The sequence below is a fragment of the Phycodurus eques genome, chromosome 12, assembly GCF_024500275.1.
Source record: "Phycodurus eques isolate BA_2022a chromosome 12, UOR_Pequ_1.1, whole genome shotgun sequence".
Taxonomy (NCBI): Eukaryota; Metazoa; Chordata; class Actinopteri; order Syngnathiformes; family Syngnathidae; genus Phycodurus; species Phycodurus eques.
In genome coordinates this window covers 4,371,621-4,397,431 of record NC_084536.1, presented here as the reverse complement: position 1 = coordinate 4,397,431, position 25,811 = coordinate 4,371,621, and the positions used below count along the sequence as shown (strand labels likewise).

General features: G+C 42.7%; 1 protein-coding gene across 1 annotated transcript in view; it reads right to left on the bottom strand.

Annotated features, from left to right (window-relative positions):
• LOC133411047 (NALCN channel auxiliary factor 1) overlaps positions 1-22,910 on the bottom strand; it is a 76,422-nt gene extending 53,512 nt beyond the window's left edge. The window contains exon 1 of the mRNA XM_061692874.1: positions 21,662-22,910. Coding sequence (XP_061548858.1) covers positions 21,662-22,387 — 726 coding nt within the window. The 5' untranslated portion in view covers positions 22,388-22,910. The remainder of the gene's footprint in view (positions 1-21,661) is intronic.
• Between the last annotated feature and the right edge of the window lie 2,901 nt (positions 22,911-25,811).

Below are 25,811 nucleotides of genomic sequence, written 5' to 3'. Positions count from 1 at the left end.
GCCACGGCAACTACGGAAACTGCCAGTATAAGTGAACACCTGCATGCAAGTAAGTACAGTAAAAGTGTTGACATAAAAGTCTACTTGCAGGTACAGTTCGAATAATAGGTGCATGTTGAAAATAGAAAAGCTCAAAATCCTCATTACAGCTTTTATTTTCATGTTCACATGCATTAACAACATCACTCATTTTCAAATGGGGAAAAAAAAAGTATCAAATGTGTTATTTCTTTACAGAAAGTGAAGAGCATTATTGTCGGAATGTAGCGCAATGGTCCTGCGCTAGAATAGCAAGAATAGCTGTTCACAGGTGCAACACAGATGTGACACAGTTCTCAGAAAGAATACAATGCAACTGCAGTAAATGGGGGTAAAGCTAAATCTTTAGTTTTATTTTATACCTGAAAATGATTGAGGAAAAATGCAGATAGTGCCTATGTTCATTTTCCTCACTTTCTGTAAATAAACAACACAAACAAAACACTTTTTTTTCCCTCTCTCTCTCGTTTCGATTTAAAATCAAATGTGCAGTGCTCTCGACACATTTGCATATATGGAAAGAAAAGCTAGTATAAATATTTTGAGCTTCACTCCCTTTTTTTTCTTATTCTGAACACAACAGTATTTCAACATCAATGGAGGTTCTAAATGAACTGTAGATGTTGCAGCGAGAGACCCAATTTCCTGAAAAATGTGAATACGATAGTTTAATGTCTCACTGCAGGTGCTGAGCACCCACTTGATAGGCTTCGGTGTTTGTCAGCGAGCCTCGGATGACCCCCAAAACGAATTTGTTATTCTGTTTTTCTTTCTGCAGAGACATTGAAGGTGTCACCAAGGACACGAGAGACAAAGTGTGTTTGGATGTGCCCGCCTTGTCCCTTTTATTTGTCTACAGTCAGACCCTGTGAAATGGAACGGAACGGAATGAAATTTCGATGAAAAATATTATGCAAAAAGTCACATCAAAAATAAAAAGCTGCAAAATGAAAATGAAAAAGCATGCAATACTTAACATTAGCAGAAAGTGTAATTTATAATTTAATTTTGCACTCATGATTTTTCACTACGCTGAAATGTTGATTTTTTTTTTTTTTTATTTACTATGCATTAGTATTTTCGCTATTGTTTCTAGCATGGATTGTTGATGATGTTGATGATGCCGCTGGTTGTTTGTCTTTATGGCATTGCACAAAGACAAACAAGTTGCCTTTGTGTCCAGCGATTGTCTTGTGACCAGTCCAGGGTGTACTCTGGCCAAAAGTCATCGGGGATTAATCTCCAGCTCAACCTCGACCATAACGAGAGGACCAATGGACAAATGAAGCATCTTCCTTGCACATTAGCATTCAGGAGCAGGCACGATGCTAGATTAGCACGTATCAGACAGAAATGGTCATCTCGAATCCTGAAACACATTCGTTCTTTTAAACTTTGGACTCGGCAATGCTTGCTACAAATAACCCAAACTACGTTGCTGTATGTTTATTCCTGAAGCATGTAAGTTTTGAGACGTAAGTTTCTTACAAAGTGGCCATCGAAACCAGATGGGATGGAATTGCTCACTGGTTTTTGCTAGAAATCCAGCCGATTGCTCAACCCACGAGTATCCAAGCACATAAGCAGACATTTGAAATGACTGATGCATTTAATATTCTGAAGCATTTCCAAATGGAATTAACTTTTTTGCTCCCACTGCGACCCATCTATGACTTTTCCCTCACGTTCTCTTCCTCCATCCTCTTCTTTGCTCTCATTTATTCTTCCTAAACTGCGGTATATGTTACACACTCTTAAATTATTTAAATGGAAATATGGCGAGAGGCGACATGATTTATCCGGGTGCGCTGCATTACTCATGGTCCGCCAAACTTTTTAATAGTGCGTGCTAGTTAACGGATGGCTCCGGCAAGAGCTGTTTTGCCCTAATTTTGCCGCGCGTGAGTAATGACATCGACGGCGTGTTAACGACTATGAGAAGGAAAATGAGAAGAACGCTGGGAACATGCTTCAAACTTAAGTTTCTCATCTCTTTGTGGGGCCTGTCCGTCTCACACACACACACATACGTGCAGACGTGGTGGGATGTGGACGTGTTGCTGTGTGTGTTCACAGCATCACTGGTGAGTTACAGTGCTAATGAGAACTTGACTGTGATCCACACACAGCTGACAGATGACGAGAACACAATGACACACACATAATTCATAGCAAACACACACAGGAGTGAACTTTCACAAGCAATTTACAGCGTCATGCTGTACAGTTAGATTCAGGGGTGAGGGACATGCGCACAGAATGGGAGCGACCGGGAGGAAGTCTGCATCAGAGATGAGAGGAAAAAAATTTGACTTCTTCTGAGGAAGATAACAACCAGCTGTCAATCCACCATCAGCCAATGACGCTTAGTCACTTCCTGCTCCTCTATAAATGCCTTTTTTTTAATGAGCGTAATTGATCACCTAAGCTCAGCTTCTTTTTTTTTTTTTTAAAACACCAGCAGTTTTATCGAAGTCACTTTCAGGACTTTGTAGAAGTTTGCAATTTACGACGACTCCGATAAAAGGCAATGATGCTCAATGGCAATGAGGAGGCGAGCGCAGCATTGCAGTGCCCCCCCCCCCCCCCCCCCCCCCCCCCCCGATCCCACACGGCTCATAGCAGCCCATTCATCTCCATTATAGCAGCTATACAGCACATGACTGGGAGGCCCAGGGGAGAAAAAGGTGCAGCTGATGGAATACGTGGATCGGAGGAGGAAGGAGGAGGAGAGGACAGCTGGGTGGGCTGATGAAGGTGGAGATGTTCTGTTGTCTGCTTGCGGGAGTCTTGTGAAACCTGCGAATTGTGACCGATTACACTCTGCGCTGGCAAGGTCTGACCAAAGAGAATAAATTCCCCAATCCGCAAGACAGTGGGACTGGATTAATTCAAGAATTTGTAATTAAGCAATCAAATTTTAATTGAATATATATATATATATATATATATATATATATATTTCTTTATTTTTTTTTAAATTAATTTATTTATTTAAATTCAAATACAGTACATTTCGGTCTACCCACCTTTGCGCTCACCTCAGCAACTCAGCACTTGTGTAGCTTTTCATTGAATACTTACTCAAGTCATTATTTGGAGGACTACTTTTTACCTGAGCCATATTATTCAAAATTCACAGTGCTCTTACTTGAGTACAATTTTATGTTACTCTACCCAACTCTGCTCTTCTTGCCTTCGCACTTTTGTACTTTGACTGACTGTCGACTATAACAAGCTAGTACTTTGAGACCTGTTTGTGTTAAATGTTGATGCCTTTTATATTCAAGAACTATAAATAAATATAGCACAGGTGCACTGCAAAAGTCTAAGAACACCATTAGAGTTTGTTGTTTTAGCACAAATGCTCGAGGTATACAGTATAAAACAAGAATGTAACTTATTCAAGCACAGATTTCCACCAAGGTTATCAAAAGGGGGGGGGGGGGGGGGGGTGCATAGTATGTGTGTTTGTCCTCCCAAAATTGGCTAACTCAGCGAAAAAATGGGTCGACGCAAATATTTCTGCCTCGAGGAAATAAAAAATATTAATAAAAGCATATTTTGCGAAGGCCGGCCAGAATTAGCGTCATCCGGAACCATCTGGCCCCTGTCCGTGTTTACCGCATGGACTTTAGTTGCAGAATGAACGCACTGTTAGATAAGTGAAAAACATTGACAAAAACATCTGTAAGTACTTTTTAAGACACTATTAGTAATGTAATGTACATATAACATGATGTATGAGTGAGTGAATGGTAGTTAGCAGGTTCTTTTTCGTTTTACGTTTTAATAGCTAGCGCGCTAATGCTAATCGCGAATGCTAACCATTTAGCAAAGGCTGATTTTGTTGTCTCAAATTCGGTACAGAGTTTGTAGCATACACTAAGGGTTGAAGTCCAACCCTCATAAATGAGAATAAAACGCATATTAGTAGTGTAAAAAATAATAATAATAAGGGGGGGGGGGGGATTACTTGAGTACTTGACAAAATATCGATAGGTTAATCGATTTTAAAAAGATTCGATGGTGACAGCCCCAGTTAGCAGACTACTTGTAGGCTACGGATGTGTCGTACCATGCAGATTCAAACCATAACTGCATTGCTATCCAGTCCTTCCTTGACATTCATCCCATTGACTGCAACTCAAGATTGTTATTCTTTCAGTGCCCTTCTACGTATTTGCTAATTTTATACTGTGTTAAAATGAAAAAGTCATAAAAACAAAGCTTCCGGCTTGATGTGTTGGGATTCAAACTTTGACGAGGAAAAGTGCAATCGAGGTATGAAATGTCCAAAGTGTTTCCCCCAAAACACAGCACTATTTACCGAACAATTAATCCCCATTGTTTCCTGTGCTAGCGTTCCACAGTCGCAGCATCTGCGGTGCAATCGCTCTCCTTAAGGGGTGGCACTCGTGGGTGAACTGGTGGGTGGGTGAGGTCAAGCCTCTGTCGAGAAGCACCTGTTTTTCTGCAGTCAATCTTCAAGCCAGCCCCCTTTTTGCCTATTTGTGTCATCATTTTTCACTCGACAACTCCACCACCCACTCTCACCCAACAAAACCTCTCACTTTTGGAACGAGGAGCCTGCAAGCCAAGGAGTGTCACTCTTGTCTGTAAAATGGCGAGGGGGGGAGGGGGGGAAATAGAAGGAATAATCAATTAGGAAAGTTAAGAATTTGGTTACTTGTGTGGAATTGATTACTCATGTCTCGTCACAAATGAGGCTAAACGGTTTACGTTGGTCGCGACATATGACGTTTTGCGCTTACTAACGTAATGAATTACTACAGTTTGCGCAACGTCGTAATACGTCCTCACCGGCACAAGAATGTGCGCTCGGTTACTGACAAAGAAATAATAATAATTGAAAAAAATGGGGAAAAAATCATGGCTAGATAAATTCGTGGGTGCCAAACCGTGAATATGCAGGGGTTCACAGTATTTCAAATTTTGAGGGAGACTCAGGACGCTGGGCGGATATTGTGGCAAAAGCTGTATCTGAACTGAAGCTTGCTAGCTCAATTGTTGGCTTGCATCACAAAGCAAAAAAAAGAAATAAAAAATCCAACCAAGGCTTAGAACTTCTAAATTGGGGCACTCGTATTTCAAGTTACTCAGGTAGGTGTATATGCATGTCGCTTTCAGACAGAACTCTGTGAAGCGAAACATCGTTGTGTCCGAACTGGGTGTACACACAGCCGATGCGGCTTGTCTCATTAACATAATTAGATGTGAGGCACCAACATAAAGTTGCATGCACGGTGAGTCTTGGGTGTTAAATTAAACTCTCTGGTCGCGGTTGGTAGTGTGTTCTGATTTAAGGAAAAAAATTCGGGTTGTGTCGTTGCCATAGGAACGGAACTCTTTTGTAATCCTCAACGAGTGTAGTTTGCTTCTGAAGGAAGTCCTCATAACTTCGGCTACTGAAAGTTAAACTACTGTACATCCACACAATGACATCTCTTCCATTATATTGCTCAATCCAACTGTGACATGGAGTTCATAACATTCCTGTTAAATATGAAATATTTTGTAAATAATAATAATAATAATAATTGATAGATGAATTCATGGTTAATTTTCCTCACAGTCAATCAAGGATACCCATCCCTATAAGAGACTGTCTACATGTCATCTCACCTGCTCATTTGAAAAACCAACACTGATCCATACATACTTATACTTATTTTGGATCACATTATCCGGTGCAGGTGTACCTGATAAACTGTCCAGCGAGTGCATTCTGTTGCGCTGACAATCTTTCCTACAGGGTAAATCGAAGACCAGACACAATGTGACACCCACCCGGCCGCCAGTGTTTGCTCACATATGCTAAACATGAATGACTGTGGTGGCACGCATATGCTTCCCGTGTGCGCGGATGTGTGCGCATACCACGAGTCGCACAGGAGAGGGGATGTCACAGTTCCTCCTCAGTGCCTATGAAAAAGCCTCTGGCAGATGAATAATTTACAGAGAGTCTGAGAGGGGCTGCCAGCGCCACTGTACAGTTTTCCCCTGTAAAAATGCAGCCGGAGGAGACAAAGTACGACAGTGAAATCCATGTTTAAAGGTCATAAATAAACTTATGTCACATCCTCGGAATTGTAACCACTTAACGGAGGCAATTGATTCCGTTCATTCCAAAAATGAGCTAGTCGCCTTTTAAAGGGCATGCAACAATATTTGGTAACTTCAAAATGGATGCCACTTGCCTAATAGAGAGGCAGTTAAATCATGCGATTTCTCTCAGGTGTCAGTGAAAATTGTCCATCCATCCATCCATTTTCGATAGCGCCAGTCCTCATTGAGGTCAGAGGAGAACTGGAGCCTATCCCAGCCGCTTTGGGCAAGAGTTGGGCCACACTGTGGACTGGTCGGCAGCCAATCACAAGTCATATATGGACAAGCAATCATTCGCAATCACAGTGACACTTAAGGACAATTTAGAGTCTCGAATTTCCCAGCATGCATGGGAGAGAATGCAACCTCCACATAGGAAGGCCAGAACCCAAGATTGGAACCCCAAATCTCAAAACTATGAGGCAGACCAAAAGGCTAGACCATGCTGGTATTATTATAAATGTAATGATAAAACATTTTTAAGCCTTATAATATACTACATGTTAGAAATTATGAGTATTTATGTCAGGCTCTATAAAGAGTTAAAGACTGGGGAGCTGCCATTATTTTGAGCTGCATGTTTTGCAGACATTTGTATGATAAAATTACACTCAAAATGCTGCATTGTATTGCAAAAGCCTTCCAAATCACAGAAAATAAGTCACAAATTGTCAGATTGGGAGCACTCCTGAAAGGAGGAAAATGAACAAGCAACACAACCTACTGCCGTCATAAATGTACTGTATGTTAGGCCTTTATGTCTTCAAACCTTCTTTAAAAGACACCAAAAAGTACAGTGAAACTTCTACACTCTGGCAGTCGCGCAATTTCTGAGCTTGGCCTATTTGTGATACATCAGCTCTTGACTACACAACTAAGTTTTGCTTTTTGTTTGGATGTTTTGTGGGACACCATCCCAACATCCCAAAACTGATTGTATTTGACCTGAGAGGTTTCACCATAATTTTACTCGATTTGACTCTTTTCATTATAATAACTACAATGAGATGAATTCCCAACCACAACTGGGGGTGAGATTAATTAATATGAATATTGGACGAAGCTTGTACAACCTATCAAATATAAAATTATGACGGACTTTTGATTTCGTTTGAGTTTTTGACACAGATTGCTTTATTTGTGATCCAAGTTTGCCGATTGTGAGGACTTGCACATTGATATGGCTAAAAGTAAAAAGGGGTGCATTACTTGGTAGTGGCCACCAGAGGCGCTGTTGCTTCACTCAACTAGTTTGCTGTCTGAAGTCCGGTATTACATCAGTTATGGGAAGGTGAGGAACTTCGATGCCTTGTCACAACGTATCTGTTTCGAAACAGGTTGGAAACAGGCATCCGGAACATTCACAGAGTATGACGCACCCGTAGAAAACGCACGCGAGCACAGGGAAAACGTGCAAACTCCACGCAGGAAGGCTGGAGATGAGATTCGAACCTAAATCTCAAGACTGTAAGGCAAACATCCTAATCCCAAATCCACGGTGCTTCCAAGCGAAATGTTCCCATCCATTAAAAAAATAATAATAAACATCACCCTCATTGGATAAAGTAAATTCCTAGACTTAAGGTTGAATGAGAATCAACGTCCCAGAAAGTCTCATTCCCAAGTCGCATTTTTGGTCAGTGACCCCTCAAATTACACCACGCTACCACCCTACCGTCTGCACTGGAAGTACTCGGACTACTACTGTACATTTGCCTTCAAGAGTGTATTTCCGGATGTCCGAACACAGCTTATGCTTGAAAACACTCTGTGTAGGGTCAGATAGACAAATGAAGCCTCCTTTGCATAGGTGATCGAAAGAAGCACGTAGAAAAGGAAGTCAGATGGAGTAAAAAACAAAACAAAAAACGGGTGATGAAAAAAAATCAGCAACAGAGGATGTGGCATTTGTAATAAAGGTGAAAAAGCCAACAGACTCAATTCGCCTTCTATCCCTTCACGCATGGGGAAAAGAGCAAGAGGAAGAGATGATGATAAGACTCTAAGCATCAAGTCCATTCCTCTCCTCCCTCGCTTTTTTTACTTTACCGTGAGCTATTTGTGCTGTCAGTAACCTTCCCCCCTCCCCCACCCCACCCCTCCACCTCCCTGCTGGTTCCACAATCAAATTACTGTCAGAATAGAGGTGGATGTTGGGTGGTACGGCGTATATACAGTAAGCAGAAGGGTGGACGTGTGTAGTGGTGGTGTTGGCGTTCAGCGCATCCCACTCTCAAAAACTCTCAACCTGGCTTGTCAAACGATGCTTTCTCTCTCTCTCTCACACACACACACACACACACTTGAAGGCCATATCAGCCCTCTGAGGTGGTTGCTAGGTGCTGCCCAAGTAATGATGTGAATAATCAGCCTCTCAGGCTTTGTAATGACGGTGCCGAGGAGGCCACCGTTTGATTTAGCTGAAAAAAAATAGGTATTTAGCTTATAAGACCCAGAGCTCAAGACTAGCAAGTGGGAGAAAACTGTCTGCAAACTCCCAGTGAGGTAAAAAGTAAATGGAAACAAAAGAACACAAAAACAAACACCATTGAGACCAGATATCAAGCATCTTGGCTCGGATGGCATCCAAAAGTCTTTGAAACCACTAAAAGTCCGAGCAAGGTAGCTCAAAGTTTCTGTCATTAATGAAAAGGTCCCATTTAAGACAATTTGACCTTTTAACTGTTGGAGTGATTTATTATTTTTGTTTTGTTCCAACTTTATTTTGTTAATGTTAAATGAAATCCATGGACTTTATTTAGTTACGCATGCATAAAGAGTACGGGGATTGACTGATTGATTGAATTATACAAGTGAGGGGCAGTCATTGGTATGAGGGATCAATGAACATTCCATTGTGGTGAGAAGATTATATCCAGTCTTAAAAGACAGTGGGGGTCGGCGTATCTGTCCATGGGCAGGATACGTTTGCTTGCAAGAGCAGAGGTTAAGGAAGGAGCCCTTTTTGTCCCACTGGTACAGGATGTGATGATGTCACCGGAAAATAGGTATGTGTGGGCAAATGGGACAGGATAAAATAGGAAAGCAGAAGGATGTTCCTCAGTCCCCGACTGAAGCCAGACCAGCCGCAGACTCCGTTCCCGAGATCTTTTTGTAATTATTATGTTAGTTAATAAATCAAGGACAGTGAGTCCGACCAGGCGCCGCAGTCATTACTGGCCGACAAAGACGCGTGCCTTCTGATTTAGAGCTTATCCCCCTTTTTAGGTGACGACATAACTTAATCAGACTATCTGTGGCCAGCATGGTGTTAAAGTGGTTAGTAGAGCTTGCTAGCGGTTTTGGAGTCTGGTTATCAAATCTCAGCCACAGCCTTCCTGTGTGGAGTTTGCATGTTCTTCCTGTGCTTGCGTGTTTTCTCTCTGGGTACTGCTGCTTCCTCCCACATTCCAAAAACATGCGCATGTTAGGCTAACTGAAGACTAAATTGTCCATTTGGATTCATTTTGTTTTGAAGACTCACAAGAACGGCAAGACAGGAACCAGCGAGTGCCCTTCCTTTGTTTTAATAAACTCCTGCAACCTAGATGACTGAACGTAGTATTGTCAGCAGATGATTGACAAACATATTTGTCCTTAATCAGGTCAGACTGATACATACAGGTCAAAATTAGGTGAGAAATGTTTTCATTAAAACTGCAAATTTAAATGTAAAATCCTTATTAGTGCTTTGATGACATTTTCTGCTTTGTGCAAACATGTAATTTTACCGTGTTACATTGTTACGAGCTGAAGGACATCATTACTCCAATTCCAATATGGACATGCCAAACAAGTAAGCTTACACATTTCAAAGCATTGACCCTACAATATACGAAGATACATTTGCTTCTGACGATGAAGTGTTCGTGATGCCTTATTATAAAATATTTTTCTTTCCCCGGGGAAAAAAAAAACAAGCATCAGATAACTAGTTGTCATCAGACAACTACCTTAAGCTAAAGGCCAAAGCTAGCTTAACATCAAAATCAAGAGGGCTCTTTCCTTAACATAGAACAAGGATCCACAAAAGATTGTCAGAAGACTGTTTGTTACACGTTTTAGAGCACTGATGGGACAAAAACACAATGAACTGATCTGACGTTTGAACTCTACTACCTCATACATCTAAGGTCATGCATCTTTTAAAATGAATGCGCTTGGAGCATTGACGCGTAGGCTAATAAACCCTGAAAGTTTCTACATGATCGATTGAGAATTGCAACTGGAAGTGAGCCAGTCGCATACATTCAGAGGACAGCAGCCTGAAGTTAGATCTCTTCAAAATCAATCACGTCACTTCTTTTGATAGAGATGGTAGATATGGCATAATGCCCTGTGTTTGACTGTGGTTTGCCTTTTGCCCAAAGTCAGCTGGGATAGGCTAATGCTAACTCTAGTACAACATGAAGTGTCCAAGCTGGTCCACCTATATACTCGAGCCCTGAATACTGGACTGCAATAGCAATGACTGCGCCGGTATAAATGGAGTGCCTTACTTGACTGTAACCAGCAGAGACGCTGTTGACTTGGTCTCAACTACTTTATTGTCTAAAGTGGGGTACACATGTACCCATAATCAGCCTGATTTTGAGCCAATTCTTCCCCCACTGATCAAAGTCAGCAAAGATTCCGGTGATGTGGAGTGTGTTAAGAGTGATCTTTCCGTCTCCATCTGGTCAGACAACGGTCTGGGCCGACAATCGTAAAATATTAAACCTATCCAATGTTTCCAAATCCTTACGTGTCTGGTTCAGCTGCGCGACAGACCCCATGATTGTCATTCACAGGACTGAAAATGATGAGAAGAGTATGCAACCAAAATGTAGATAACATCTTCTTCAACTACCACCACCACCACAACCTTTCTTCTTCTTTGTATTTTTCAGCAGTCTGGATGCCCTTTTGCACCATTCTGCCTCTCAAAGATCAGTTTTGGTACTACAACAGACATCTGGCATTGGAGTGACTCGTGATTGTCAGTGACTATATCGTAATAAGCAGACCCTTGAGATTTTTTTTCTCATGTGTATTGCCTTCTCACATTTCGAAAACCATTTGAGATGTTTAAAAGCTGTACACGAGTACCCCGCTTTAACGTCAGCTATGGGAAGTTGAGCTCCATTCACACAGACTTCTGCTGTCACACCCCCTATGGGCAGCGTTGCACTAGAATAGAAACAGGAGTCCAAAAGATTTACAGATCATGTGTCACACACAACTCTGGAAAACCATTTCCAACATCTCACAATGCCACACACTCATGCAGGTGTGTGTGGGCTTTCATCCATTGACAGAAAGGCTGATTAAATGGGAGAGGATTATATATCAGGCCAGGTGCTCAAATGAATTGTTCTCGCCCACCCCAATTGCCTCCCAGAAAAATAAATGGAGTAAAACCTAGAGAAAATTACAACACGTCTGGGGTATGGCACATATTGTCAGATCCTGTCTGCACACATCGCTGGGTATTCCCTCTAATCTTTAGCATTTGCTATTGTCTGCGCCAATCCCGCCCCCCTTTCTGCCTCCAGGCCTTGTTGGCTTCATGCTACACTGGTGTACGTGCTAAGTTGTACAGTGGGTAAAAGTCTTTGCTGTGGTCATTAATGACACTATAAAAACGAATCAGCCATTAGATTAGCTGAAGTAACCAATACAAGAGATGTAGCCAAATAAGGTAACTTGAAATATTATAAATGGCTCTCATGATGCCGAAATACAGTAGGCCACCACTGAGAAGTACTTTTTTTTCTTTCTTTTTTTACCTGATTAGAGTGCACAGCTGTATCTTTCAAATTATCTAGTGAGTGTATGTAACATTTTTTAATGTCAACTAAGGAGAATGTGCATCTCGTTTTTTAAGAATAAGAGTAACAAAAAATGATTTAACACTTTATAGATAACAGTGTGGAAATTCTAGATGTTTTTATTTAAATAATATGCAATCATTAGCATTTTATTTACAATAAAGATACTGTTGTATCTTTGTTATTATTATCTTTATTGTCTTATCTCATCTTTATTATTATTATTATTATCCTTAACCAAAAAATGAAAATATTAACAAATAGACTCAGACTTAAATATAATCATTTTAATTTGAAGCTGAACACAAAATTGCTTGACCCTTTTTTTTTTGTTTTTTTTTGGGAAATGCTTATTTTATTAATAATTATGCATTTGTAGAATGCAGTATTTCAAAAGGGATTGTATTATATTTTGCACCACATCAAGCTTATTTCTTTTACATTGTAAGATGAACAAAATTGCTGAACCCTTTATCGCATGGCTGTCAAACTCATTTATGCCACGGGCCACATTGTAGTTATGGCTTCCCTCGGAGGGCCGTTATGACTGTGAATCCATATAAATTAGTTATCGCCTCATATAATTATATATACGCAACAAATTGATGGATAAGTAGTTTTGAAAACAGAAGCCAATTTAAAAAACGTTCAACTATACTTTTAAAAGGGGGACTTGGTAACAAAAAAATGCTCAACGGTAATACAAGTGAGGACAATTTGCATTTTTGGTATTTTCACAAGTAACATAACATCGACGCAGATGATTTGCTTTCCCAGGCCATATAAAATGATGTGGCGGGCCCAATCTGGCCCCAAGGCCACGAGTTTGAAGAGGCTTTACAGACTCCTTTTTATGTTTAATATTCTTAGAAAATGTCTGATAGTTATCATTAAATCGTAATTATACAGTTGTACACTATTTACCTGTATTTTTATTTATTTTTTATTGTATTCAGAATTGAATTTGACATCGCAAAAAAAAATAAAAAATGGTTCGGTGCCTTACAAATGGCTACCTACTGTACGGAGAGGAGCGCTATAAAGGAACTTGGTGAGGCTACAGGAGTTAAAGGGATTTTTTTAAAATTCATGTTCATCATTTTTAGAGCTTTTTCCTAACTATCAGATGGTGAAATGATAGCACATTCAAAAAGTGAGTATTAAGGTGATTTGGCCTTGACGGAGGTGCGCACGCCAACGTTTAGTTGTGCAGATTATTGCATTGCGCTTCTTCTGAGAATTAGTCCAGTACGCCCGCGATCATGTGACGTTAACGACGGCGATAGCTAGCATGTAGATGAGCTCGAACGTTCATATTCTGTCTGTAACAGGACATGCTGTGAGCGGACGATGATGATGATGATGACTCAGTGATGTGAGAATGTCACCAGAGCGTCTGGGAGCTCTGGGAACTGTGACTGGTTTTGTAAGCGTGCATGTGCGTGCGCGTGTGTGTCAGTGATGCCGAGCATGACTGGCTGCTCTCACAGCAACGTTGTTAGTGGAATCTTTCTTTCCGTTCCCCCAGGCTGTCCCTTTTCTGTTAGACCTTAGTTCAATTGCCAGAAAAAAAGTGCTTTATTGTACCTTTAGGGTTATAATGACTTGTCACTCTGGTGGTACTGCTTTTTTTTGTGCCCAAGACTCTTGATTTTTACATCTTGGTACCATACCTGTAACCCTTTTGGAGCAGGAAAAGGTACAATCATTTATGTTGGAGACCAATAAAATAAATAAATAAATAACAAGACCAATTTAAAAAAAAAAACCTATAGGGTACATTACTGTCAATTGTATCTTGGAGGACAGAAATCGACTCCAACTCAACCCTTATTTCTGACTAAATGGTGTTTAAATGAATTGTGTTGAACAACTACAAAACAGGCGGCACGGTGGCCGACTGGTTAGAGCGTCAGCCTCACAGTTCTGAGGACCCGGGTTCAATCCCCGGCCCCACCTGTGTGGAGTTTGCATGTTCTCCCCGTGCCTGTGTGGGTTTTCTCCGGGCACTCCGGTTTCCTCCCACATCCCAAAAAAAACATGCATTAATTGGAGACTCTAAATTGATTGCCCATAGGCATGACTGTGAGTGCAAATGGTTGTTTGTTTGTATGTGCCCTGCGATTGGCTGGCAACCAGTTCAGGGTGTACCCCGCCTCCTGCCCGATGATAGCTGGGATAGATTCCAGCATGCATGCGACCCTAGTGAGGAGAAGCGGCTCAGAAAATGGATGGATGGAACTACAAAACAAAGAAGCAAGAAATAAATAATCCCTCAATAAGAATTAACAGGCAGTGGAGCAACAATTTGACTTCAAGGTTGTCTTTTGCCTTTCAAAACCAAGCGTGAAACATCAACAGGTTTGTTAGAAGAAGGACAGATTGAAAATTGTGGCTGCTAGACTTATGAAAGCAATGATGTATTAACTTTACCTCAGCTATCAGATATTTTTCAATAGGGGGAAAACCAACAGCAGCGAGCAGCTTCAGCCATTTGTTGTTTGCTCAAGCGTTGCTTTAATATGAACGAAAGGAGCTCAAAACAGGAAGTGCTTGTCAAGTCTGATATATAGCTGAAACATTTGTTTGATTTGATTATGATCTGTTGAGTGAACCGTTGCAACAACACACAGGAAGTCAGGGATATTGGCAGAAAATAGTTACATCAAGTATCATTTATTGGTAGAGGTGGCAAAAGTACTCATTGTGTAAGTATATTGACCAAAAATAGAAATGTAACACTTGCGTTTTTAGCCTGATTATTGCACATGTGTTTCTTAGGCTACCAACAATAAAAGGTCACTCTAAAATGAGCAGTTTTACCGTATTGGAACTTGCGACATCTGTGGCAATGAGCTGTGTGCTAAAATTTTAGAGTGGCCTTCTATCGTGGGCAGCCTAAGGCACACCTGTGCTATAACCATGCAGTCTAATGAGCATTTTGATATGCCACACCGGCGAGGTGGATGGATTACATGGCATTTCCGGGTTTTAAGCAAGCTAACACAAATACAGTCCATAAAATATACATATGTTGTGTTTTACAACAATACTTAACTGTATTTATAATGTAATTGTGTATGAAATTGCAAAATTAACCTCAAAATATCCCACTCTTTTTTTCAGCTTCTTTCAGCTAACGTCACCTGTTAGTGGGCCAACAAGCCAACACTTGGTGTATTTTGCTTCACAATGATGGTAAGACGATGCACGACGATCCAAGACGATCCACGACGGTGCTATCGCCAAGGAGCAATCAGAGCAAAGCTTTTTTTCCCGTATTTAAATTAAGAATAACGGAGATCCAATCTGAGCAAAGTTTATTTACATATCAAATATTAATGATAAATCCGTCTGTCCCAAATGCCAGGCGGAAAAAAACAACTACTTAGAATAGTCTGAAAAAGTGCCTTCTGGGCATTTTCAACCGAAATGATCATTTAAATCCAATTAAAAGATTATGTATATTTTAATTGACGGCATGGGACCTTTAAACTGGTATTTAAAAGTTTTTGTAACAAATTGGATTTTCCAGATGTTGAAGCAAAAGGAGAACCCAAGCGTGGGGAAGCAGAGAAGCAGGCAGAAGTTGAGGATTTACTCAAACAAAAAACATATTTTCACAAACACAAACCAAAGCCCAAAAATGTAAATGCAAAATACCAAAAAAAAAAACACAAAGAAACAAAACACTCACTACTAAAAGAATCATGACAGGACTGAGGAAACATGACATATGACAACAAACCACCAACACAGACTGAAAGAAAGCAGGGAACTAAATACGAACAGACTGACGAGACAACGAGGCACACCTGGACGAGACACAAGTGGCTGGAGGGAGCTGATTGGTCGACACAAGGAACTGGGCTGTCGAGAACATTTGAAACGAAACCCTAACGAGCAAAACAAAGACATGAACATGGGACAAAAGAAAACAAGACATAACATGAAGCAAAACTAAATCTAATCCACAAAAACACAGATCATGACATGTTTGGTAACACATTCAAGATTTATACACTTCTTTGACCTGTTGTGACTGTACAAGGCGGAGCTGGCATCACTAATAATAGCATTTAACAACATTGGAGCCTTACTGCTGAGTTGCTTTAGTGAGGTTGAGACTTAATGGAATTCTATTTTGGAATCAATTAGTCAGTTCACTTAAAAGAACAAACGCCTTCCCAGACGTACGCGCGCACAAGAGCTGTACAAACACAGTCCCGACCGACCACTGCACGTACTGCATAAGCATCTACATCTGTTCCATCACACCGTGCGCGTTGTTGCTGCCCAAAAAGGTGTGAGGATGCAGATGCTCCCATACGTAAATACAAACTTTCCACATTTTCCGTCCCAGTGCTCGGCCCGTTTGTGTGTGAGGAGTGAAGTTCTGAACAGCGGGCCATTTCCGTTGCGGCGAGACCCCCACCAACACGCACACACACAACACACACACACACAAAAACCCTCTTCTCGCTTCTCATCTTGTCAGAGAAAAATCAAAGCTAACACATCACCCACTCATCAAATCATTCAACTAAGCATAACAGTGAGACTGTGTTATTTCCGTTCGTCACAGAGTGAAAACAGTGATTGTCTTAATACAGTAATATGGAAAATGGGCTTTTAAATGGCTTGTACAAATAGTTGAGTTGTGGAGTTACCGCCGATCTATTAAGTGTGAAATTAAGTAACTAAGTAAATCTGCCCTTTTTTCTATTTGTTACATTCCCTATAATATATATATATTTCGAAAGTTTCTATCTAGCTAGCTAGCTAGCAGGCTAGCTATCTAATCTATATAATATATCGAAACTATCTAGCTCTAAGATTTTCTTCAAATTGTTAGGTGTGGTTAGAAATGGAAGGAAAATACCACAACGAAAATAGTTTTGTTCTAAACCTCTTAAATAGCGAGATATACGCTAAAAAAAACTTTCGGCTAGTTAGAGATAGGTCTACCTATTACTTTCATAGTCCTACAAAATGGTTACAGACCTTCTCTTATTTCCTCAAACGTACTTTAAAGTTTTCCCAACGCGAAACTTCAAAGGTAAGTAAAAAAAAAAGTATATATATATATATATATATATATATATTTAAATTTTTCCTCAAAATAACATTGTAGATGCTTCATGATGTGGAGAAGCTTCTTTGTCAGTATTGTGATGGGCACTCGAAACGTTTTTCAAAAATGTGTAAATGCAATGTCAAAGACAGGGGACTGTTTTAATTTGTGAATAAAATCCATATGTCTCCTTAAAGCAGTTGCAGCAGAAATTAATAGAGAAAACAGGGTGACGCGCCTTTATACTGTAGAGCAAAATATGGACACAAGTAGTGCGGTGATGAGAGTTGTGGTTCAGGTTGGCCACTGTCATTGTGTTGTATGGAGAAGGAATGGAGCACAGAGAGAGGAGGTGTTTCCATGGGAGTGCTGCTGTGTTCTTTTCCAACACACACACACGCACACGCACATTCCCTTATCTACTGCTTGGAAGGGAGCAAGCAAACACTGGCAGCTCATTTGAAAGAGGACTTTCCCAGCATCTATTTGAACTGGGCCCAGAGGCAACGTAATTGAAATTTGAGGAAGAACTAGTAGCCAGCAAGTTTTGCGATGGGGATTTGTATAATTCACAGGAAATAAGGACTGTATCGTCTTCTGCTTCAAATATACAGCCAAACACCACTTGCATATCACTTTTGCCGTCTAAATTTGCTCTTTATACTGCATGCTTGGCAGAGCCGGCTTGTTTGTGTGGCAATATGGGCACATGCTAAGGGCGCCGTGGCGTCCATTTCACCTTCTATATAATTATATTAAAGTTAGTTATCACAATTAATGCTTGTAATGGAATGTATAGTAACCGGATTAATGCGGGAAGTTAATTCTGATCCTCAGTTGGACACCGCAATGTCATCGGTTACATTGATGGCGATGTTATCAAAATCCCTGCGTAGTCCACCATTAGGATAAAAAAATAAACGGTCCTTGCAGCAAGAGACAGGAATTGAAGTCCATATTTACACGAACAAGTCATGAGTATCAGAACATTCCTGGGTTGCAAACCCCAGCCAAGGCTGATCCATAATGCCGGATACTGATCGAATGTATGCTTCTAGCTTAGTATGTAGTGTGATACTGTACCGTAAACAATAGCAGCTGAGTACATGGAAGCAATTTATATATATATATATATATATATATATATATATATATATATATATTATACTCATATAACACACACATTAGTCACACTTGCAAAGTTAAAAGGATTACTTCAACTCCCAAGTGAACAAAATGTTTTGAAATATGAATACGACGTTGATGGACGGTTGGTCGGTATTATTTCACCGATGCCGTCGCGTAATTGTCAGGCACGTCAGGTGACCGTCGCGTAATGCGGTGTTGAGAGAAGGCAAGAAGGGAAAAAAACAAAACAAGAAATGACTGCATAAGAGATGAGAAGTCTGTGTGCATTAACCTGTAATCGAAGAGAGGGAAAGGACCTTAACCTAGATCAGTATCTATTACTCCAACACTGACATATTTCCACCGAGCATGGGGGTAGACCAAGGCCCCTTACAGGAAGTGAGTGCGTGAAGAAGAAGAGGAGAAGGGAGGAGAGCGATACAGTATAAACAGACCACGTGGACATGTGACGCCCGTCCCTCGTCGCTCTTGACACAGATGGGAGGAAGACAAAGAGGCAGAGGATGCAAAAGTAACCAAGAGACAATGATGAATAGACGGAGGAAGAGGATCGACATGCTGCGGAGCGGCCCTGGAGAGGGAGCCACCAGAGAAGCAGAGAATTATGGGAGTGCAAATTAAATTACACCGGAAGGGACGCTCAGGTCTGGACCTGCAGGAAAGACAGGGCACGGGGGGGGGGGGGGGGCTGCCCTGTGTGTGTGCGTGTAGATCAGAAGGTGTAAAGATCACAAAAAGGATTAAGATGGTGAAAAAACAATGTAAATAAGACAATGCAGGGGATCAGGGAGCTACAGTCGCATGTCAAATGGCCGTTGTTCCTCTTGAACTTAACACTCACACACAAGCCGCAATATTATGTACACTTGATACGAAGAGATATACAATAAATGCATCCCTGTTCATATGAGGGGGAAAAAATGCCATTTAAAAAAATAATAATACATTTTTTTGGATTGAAGCTGTGGCAGTTTGCGGTGGTGAAGACGAGAACTGCATCGTGCTGTTGCGACATTTCTGATGTGTTGGCTACATTTAACAGTGCAGTTATCATGAGAGAGTACGGTTGTGCCTAATTAAGTGTCAGGTGAGTGAATGTCATTGTTAGCATCTCCAACAAGGAGGCTTTCCGAAGAATCAGTGACAGGCAGTGCATTTGCCATGCGGATTTCCAATGGGGTCTTTGCAAACTTAAGCGCCCGAGCTCAGTTTACACATATTGACAGCTGCTTGTGCGCAACGAGCGCCACGATGTCCCCCTCCCTTTTATAAACCGCCGTATGTATCACATGGACAAAGTAGCGCTCGCTACTGCTAATTTAGCAGGAACCCACTTGTCTAATGGCCTCAAGTCATCATCTCAATGCAGAAACTTTCTTTGCCACTCTTTGACACTCTGTCTGCCTCCCGGGTTTCAGAAGACATTCATTCAAAGGTATATATATTAATCAATAAATAACATCTCACTCATGATGTAACGTTTCATTTTGAACAAGGGCAAAGTCATTGCCTGCTCAGAATGGCAGTCCAGTTTTGAACAAACTTCTCTTCCCAACTGCAGTAAGCAGCGTGTTTGATGGGGAACTATTGTCAGCTGCAGAAACAATGATTTTCTTCGGATTATCCATTTTCTATACCGTCCTCATTCGGGTGGCGGGTCTGGTGGAACTCATCCGAGTTCAGGGTGTACCCTGCCTCCTGCCCATTGATAGCTGCGATAGGCTGCAGCACTCCCTTGTGAGGATAAGCGGCTCAGGAAATGGATGGATGGAGATGGGGATGGGAAGAGCATGCAAACACCACACAGGAAGACCGGAACTGGATTCAAACCCCGAAGCACAGAACTGTGAGGCAGAAGTGCTTACCACATGACCACAGTGCTAACCCTTCTTCAGATTGATTCCAGTCAAAAAATAAACACGACATATGGTAAGTAATAAACATGCTTTACTCTCTGCAGTTGGGGGAATAAAATCCCCCATAGACTGTTTGTGGGAATATTATAAAAGTTTACAAATCAGAGGTCATGGATAATAGTTTGCTCAACTATTGTTCAAGCTACTGTATAAGGTGTTTGGTAACAAAAAAAATACTTATATTTATTATATATCCATCTATCCATCCATTTTCTGAGTCTTCTCCCCAAAACCGGAGTGCCCGGAGAAAAGCCACGCAGGCACACGGAGAACATGCAAACTCCACACAGGCGGGGCCGGGGGTTGAACCCCAGTCCTCAGAACTGAGAGGCAGACGCTCTAACCAGTCGTTTATTATAGATGATATGAATTCTGGTACATAGTTTGGCAAGAATCTCGGAAGTTGCCGCACATGATTTGCTTTCGCGGGCCCCATAAAGTGATGTGGCGAGCCAGATCTGGCCCCCGGGCCTTGAGTTTGACACCTTTGTCGCCGTCTCTGCAGTTGAGTGAATATACTGTAAGACCCTAGCAACTATTTGAGAAAATACAGTGTAGGACTGCCTTAGAATGGTCACCTCCTTCCAAAAAATGTATTTGTATTTGAGTACATCAAAGCCCCCCCCCCACCCCACCCCCCACGCTCTATTTGAAGAAATATAGTCAAGACGAGTCTCAAAGTTAAAAGTCGTACGTCATAAATTTGCAACCTCGTGGATTCCAGTGTAACTAACAGGCTCGAGAATAGGCCTTTAGCCATTTGTTGACAGCATTCGAGATGGCACGAGGCGGCCAGCGTCGAGAGAACTCCGAATGAGATTGAATAGCTATAATTATCATATCAAGAGGCGTAATGTATTTATTCCCTGGCAGAGTGCTTGTTGAAAGGAGCAGCGGTTTGTCATGCAGTCCCGGGGCGCCGCAATTTCTCAAAGGTCACTCGGACACCGAGGCCCGATTAGCAATTCAGATTGGGCAAAAAGGGGCTAAAAGGCGGTCTGCCCGAAACTTATTGCATTAGCAAAGGGCTCGCGGTGCTGATTAGATGACACGAAGAGGAAGTGGCAAAAGTGGTCGTTATAGGAAATAGATTTGTGTGTGTGCACGCCGCACCAGATAACGGACGTAACGCAAAGGTAACGCTGCAGCATCGAGTTAAGTGTGTCCATCTATTGAAAAACCAGCAAAAAAAAAAAAAAAAAAAAAAAAAAAAGGGCCTCTTGTGGGGCCTATAGTTTGCAGAACCATGGACAGCGTGAAGGCCACAAAGGCGACGCGTGTGTGGGCTTCCAAAGGTTTTGTGTGCAAGGCAAAGTGTGTCTTAGATGCACTGCACTCGAGAACAAATACACCCCAAATGCAACGCGTCACAAGGTGCTCCAAGTGTGCAGCTTCATTTCTTGAAAGGAAAGCCCCCCCCCCACCCCCAAAAAAAAAAAAAAACATATATAAAAAAAAACTGACATGCCCACCGGTTGCCATGACGACCGTGGACCCACCCCCTCAAGTTCACTTGCGTGCGCGCGCGCGTGCGCGTGCCCTACCTTGCATTCCTCCATGCACGTCCGAACCGAGTACGCGTCTGTCTCGTATTTGCGCACCAGGAGCTCGAAATCCCGGTAGTTGTCCTCCGCCTGCCGGTCGAGGAGCTGGTAAGCCCGGACGCACTCGCCGCATCCCGGCGCGTCCGCCCCCATGGCCATATCCAGGGTGCAATTCATGTCGCGTGGACTCGTAAACCCGTAAAACAAATCCAAAAGTGAGTAGGAATTACAAAAAGAAAGGTACAAATCGCTCAGGTTCACGTACGCCGACTGCGTCCCATCTCCGCCTCCGAGGCCCAGGCACACGGTGTCCGCGTCCGTGAAAGTGAAGCAGTCTTTGGACACGCTGTGCGGGTGGCAGGTGTCCATCCGCCACAGAGGTTCGGTAGAATTCCCTAGAAAAATAGCATCTCGCGCTCTGGCGTGGTGGGGGTCGGGGTGGGGGTCAGGCGGCGGTGACAGCCAGCGCAGCCGGGAGGGAGGCTCTCGAATCCCGAGCCCGCCCGGGCCCGAGCGCCGCTTGTCCCTGGTGCGGGCGAGCGTGGCCTCGGCGCAGAACCACAGGTGATCCGAGAGCAGGACGGTGATGAAGAGGAGCGAGGCCAGCGACAGTCGCCATCTCTGGGCCCGCTCCGACTCGGCGGATGGCTTGTCGGTCCCTCGGGGCGCGAAGCGGTATTTGACGCCTTCGTCATGCTGTCGACGCGTCCGAGCACCCCTGCTCATGTTTTAGGAGAGTGCTGCCCTGGCCGACTCCACCGCGGGGGCTGCTCTGTCTCAATACTCATTGACTTGGGCGGACTCGGCTCGGTTCTCCTCGGGGTGCCGTTGCCTCCGCCGGTGCAGGGCGCCGCTCGATCGGTGCTATTCCGGTCCAGTAAGACCGCACGCGCGGATTAACTTTGCCGCATCCTCCGTAACTCCCCGCGGGGGGACGGCGTCCTCTTCGACCGCATGCCGCGTCCGTCCCTTCCTGCCTCCCTTCCTCCCTTCCTTCCTTCTTTCCCCGTACCCTCCCTTCGTTTCTCTCTCGTCTTCCGCTGATCTTTCTGCTTGTGCTGGGGCGTCTGCCGCAGATTGGGGGGGCGGGGATGGGGGGGGGGGGGGGCTCTCCCTCGTCGTGCAGCCTTCAATCCCGTCTCCGGCTGGCCGTTGTCATCTTGGAGCGCGCCTAAGTTGCCGCCATGTTCGCCTGGAATCACTTTTTCGGAGAGCACAGGCTGTTTGCGTCATCTCCATCGCTGCGAGAGCTCCATCGTTGCGCAGTGGCCGAGCAGTTTATTGCCTATATGCACACGCAGAGAGAGGCAGAGAGAGAGGAGAGAGAGAGAGAAAGAGAGAGAGAGGGGGGGGGGGGGGGAGAGAGAGAGAGAGAGAGAGAGAGAGAGAGAGAGAGAGAGAGAGGGCATGGTGAGGGTGGGAGGGAGGCGGATGAGTGCACAGGTACACATTTGGACAAAAACGTGCATCTTTTGTTTTCATGCAGGATTGTCAAAGGTCTGAGACACATGTCGGCATCTGATAACTGCGTGGAATAAGTAGGAGTCCATTTCTGTCCCCCACTCGACTCAAATTTTGCCCTTTTATTGAACTTTTCCACAGCAGTCGTTCTTCACCCGCATCTCTATAAATTACAGCGGTGCTTGTCAAAGTTTGTACACCGAGTACCACCTAATCTATACTTCTCGCTCTGCAAGCGCCACCAGCGAAAATAAAACGCAGTGTTAATAAAAACAAAACAGAGGTTCATTCCCTAAAAAAGTACATTTCTTTTTATTGTAAGCCCCTGTGACATTATGCACAGTTTTGAGCAGGAACATTGCTCTAGGAAACCAAAACTAAATAATAATAATAATAATAATGAGTCAATTCAAATGCATTGCATATCAGCTAAATACAAATAAAAGTACTAAATGAAAGTTTAAAAACAGTTCTTAAAAATTGAATGGAAATACAACCCCTATTCAAATGAAGTTGGGACGTTGTGTTAAACATCAATAAAAAACATCATACAATGATTTCCAAATCATGTTCAACCTATATTTTATTGAATACACTGCAAAGGCAAGATATTTCATGTTCAAACTGATAAACTTGATTGTTTTTCGCAAATAATCATTAATTTCGAATTTTATGGCTGCAACATGTTTTCTGTGGGTACGCCGGCTTCCTCGTACATTCCAAAAACGTTCAAGTTCGGGTCATTGAAGACTCAAAATGGTCCCGATAAGTGCGAATGTGAGTGTAAATGGTTTGTCTTATTTCTGCCGGTGGAAATAGCAAAAGCAATACATTTGAGGTACCATTCGGGTCATTATTAACCTCAAGGTAATAGAAGTCTAAACTCAAATCAGAATGAGATTCATCTTTATTTGCCAAGTATGTCCAAAAAAATCCACACAAGGAATTTGCCTCCGGTTGTTGGAGCCGCTTTAGTACGACAACAGAGAACACGGCTCGCTTACCTCTGTGGCGTCGCCTCCGCCTCCATGCGCCAAAGACCGCAGTCGCTGCTCCGGTGAGTAACTCAGGTAAAAAACTGAGCGGATTTCCGAAAGTTGGCGAAAGAAAGTCCGGAGTAGCCTCCTTGATGGTGAGCAAGTCTCCCCTTGTGTAAGTGAGTCGTGTAATGTCTCCAAAGACGAACGAAAAACAAAAACAAAAGCAATACCAGAGAGCGCGTAACCGAGGCGGCCACACGGGTAGGTGCCATCTTGAATATGTTACCGCGGGCTGGCAGCATTGGCTTCAGTGCACCTTGGCAAAGCGTCTATGTGTGGAACTCCTGGCGGAACCAACAGCAGTCTTCCAAAAGAGAAGACCACTCAATTTGTGTTCTTGTGGAGGAGGCTGGCAGGGGCGACTAAAGCCAGCCAGCGTTGGTGCAAAAATTGCTGTTAAGTTGCAGGTTAGGAGCGGAGTAACCAGTAAGATTCAAAACACTTTCAAATGAGGGAATCTACTGGGTGCAGACACCATTGACAGAATACTGTCTTAATTTAAAAAAAAATTAAAAATGCAAATTTCTCATTGACGCTGTCCGAGAGGGATTCATTTTGCATTGTGTCGATTATTTGGGTTGTTGTGTGCAGTGGTGTTGAAATGCATTGCAGCCTCTCTGAAATGTAATATTTTTGGTTGCTTTATTTAACTCCATGACCGTACAGCAAAATGCAACCACAATAATTCACTTATTGTTACTTTCAAAACTGGGCTTTATTCGCGTGTAAGTGTACCAAATGACCTGTGCAGTTGGTGTACAGTGGATCCCGGCTATTAGGGACAGAGCCCAACGGCAGATAGCACATTTCCATTAATGATTGACACTCTTCTAAAAGCATCATAATTCCCCATGTTAATAGTTTAAACCATAAATATACCACAAACTATGATCCAAAAATGCGTTGGCATTTCAGACTTACCCTTAAAAATACCTGCTCAGCATGAAGCATGCTCTTTCAGTCTTGTGCTGGCTCCTTGCTTGGCGCACGTGTTTGCAACGTCTTTCCCACACAAACTTTTGTTGTTCTCTTTCCTGGAGCTATTTTGTGTATCTAGAGTTCGCACTCTGTCATATTGTGTATGAAGGGGTTCAATGAAATGGCAAGCCTATTCCGCTACTCAAGGCAACACAACCTTTCAGGTCCATACTGCAACACGAGGGCAGCATCGGCACAAAACATCCTATTAGCCAGTAAAGTTGGGCTTTTGAAATTAAAGCATGGCGATATTGCACCACAGAGGTCAAGATATCATATGACAGAGAAATAGAGAAATGCTTTCCGACTTTTCTTCGAACCTCTTGTACTGCAGCTTTCTGCTACGCCGGCAACGCATCAACCCCAGCAACTTGTTAGCCCCCTACAAGCAGTTCTATCATTTCTGAGGATTACCCAGAATGTTGCTAAAGCACCCAGCACGAGTGGACAAAGTATCAATCAGGTCGGGTCGACGCAGCAAGAGAAGTTGGCTATATGCTAAGCTAAAGGCTAAATCTACTGAACAACTACAACATGCTAGTCTCTGCCATCCAGCTACAGATTGTGTACGTGTGTGTGTGGAGGGGGGGGGGGGGGGGGACATTCCAGTGATGAAGTGCTGATACTAAGACCTTTTTATCTTCCAAGGGAGTTCAGTGTTGTGTTCGTGC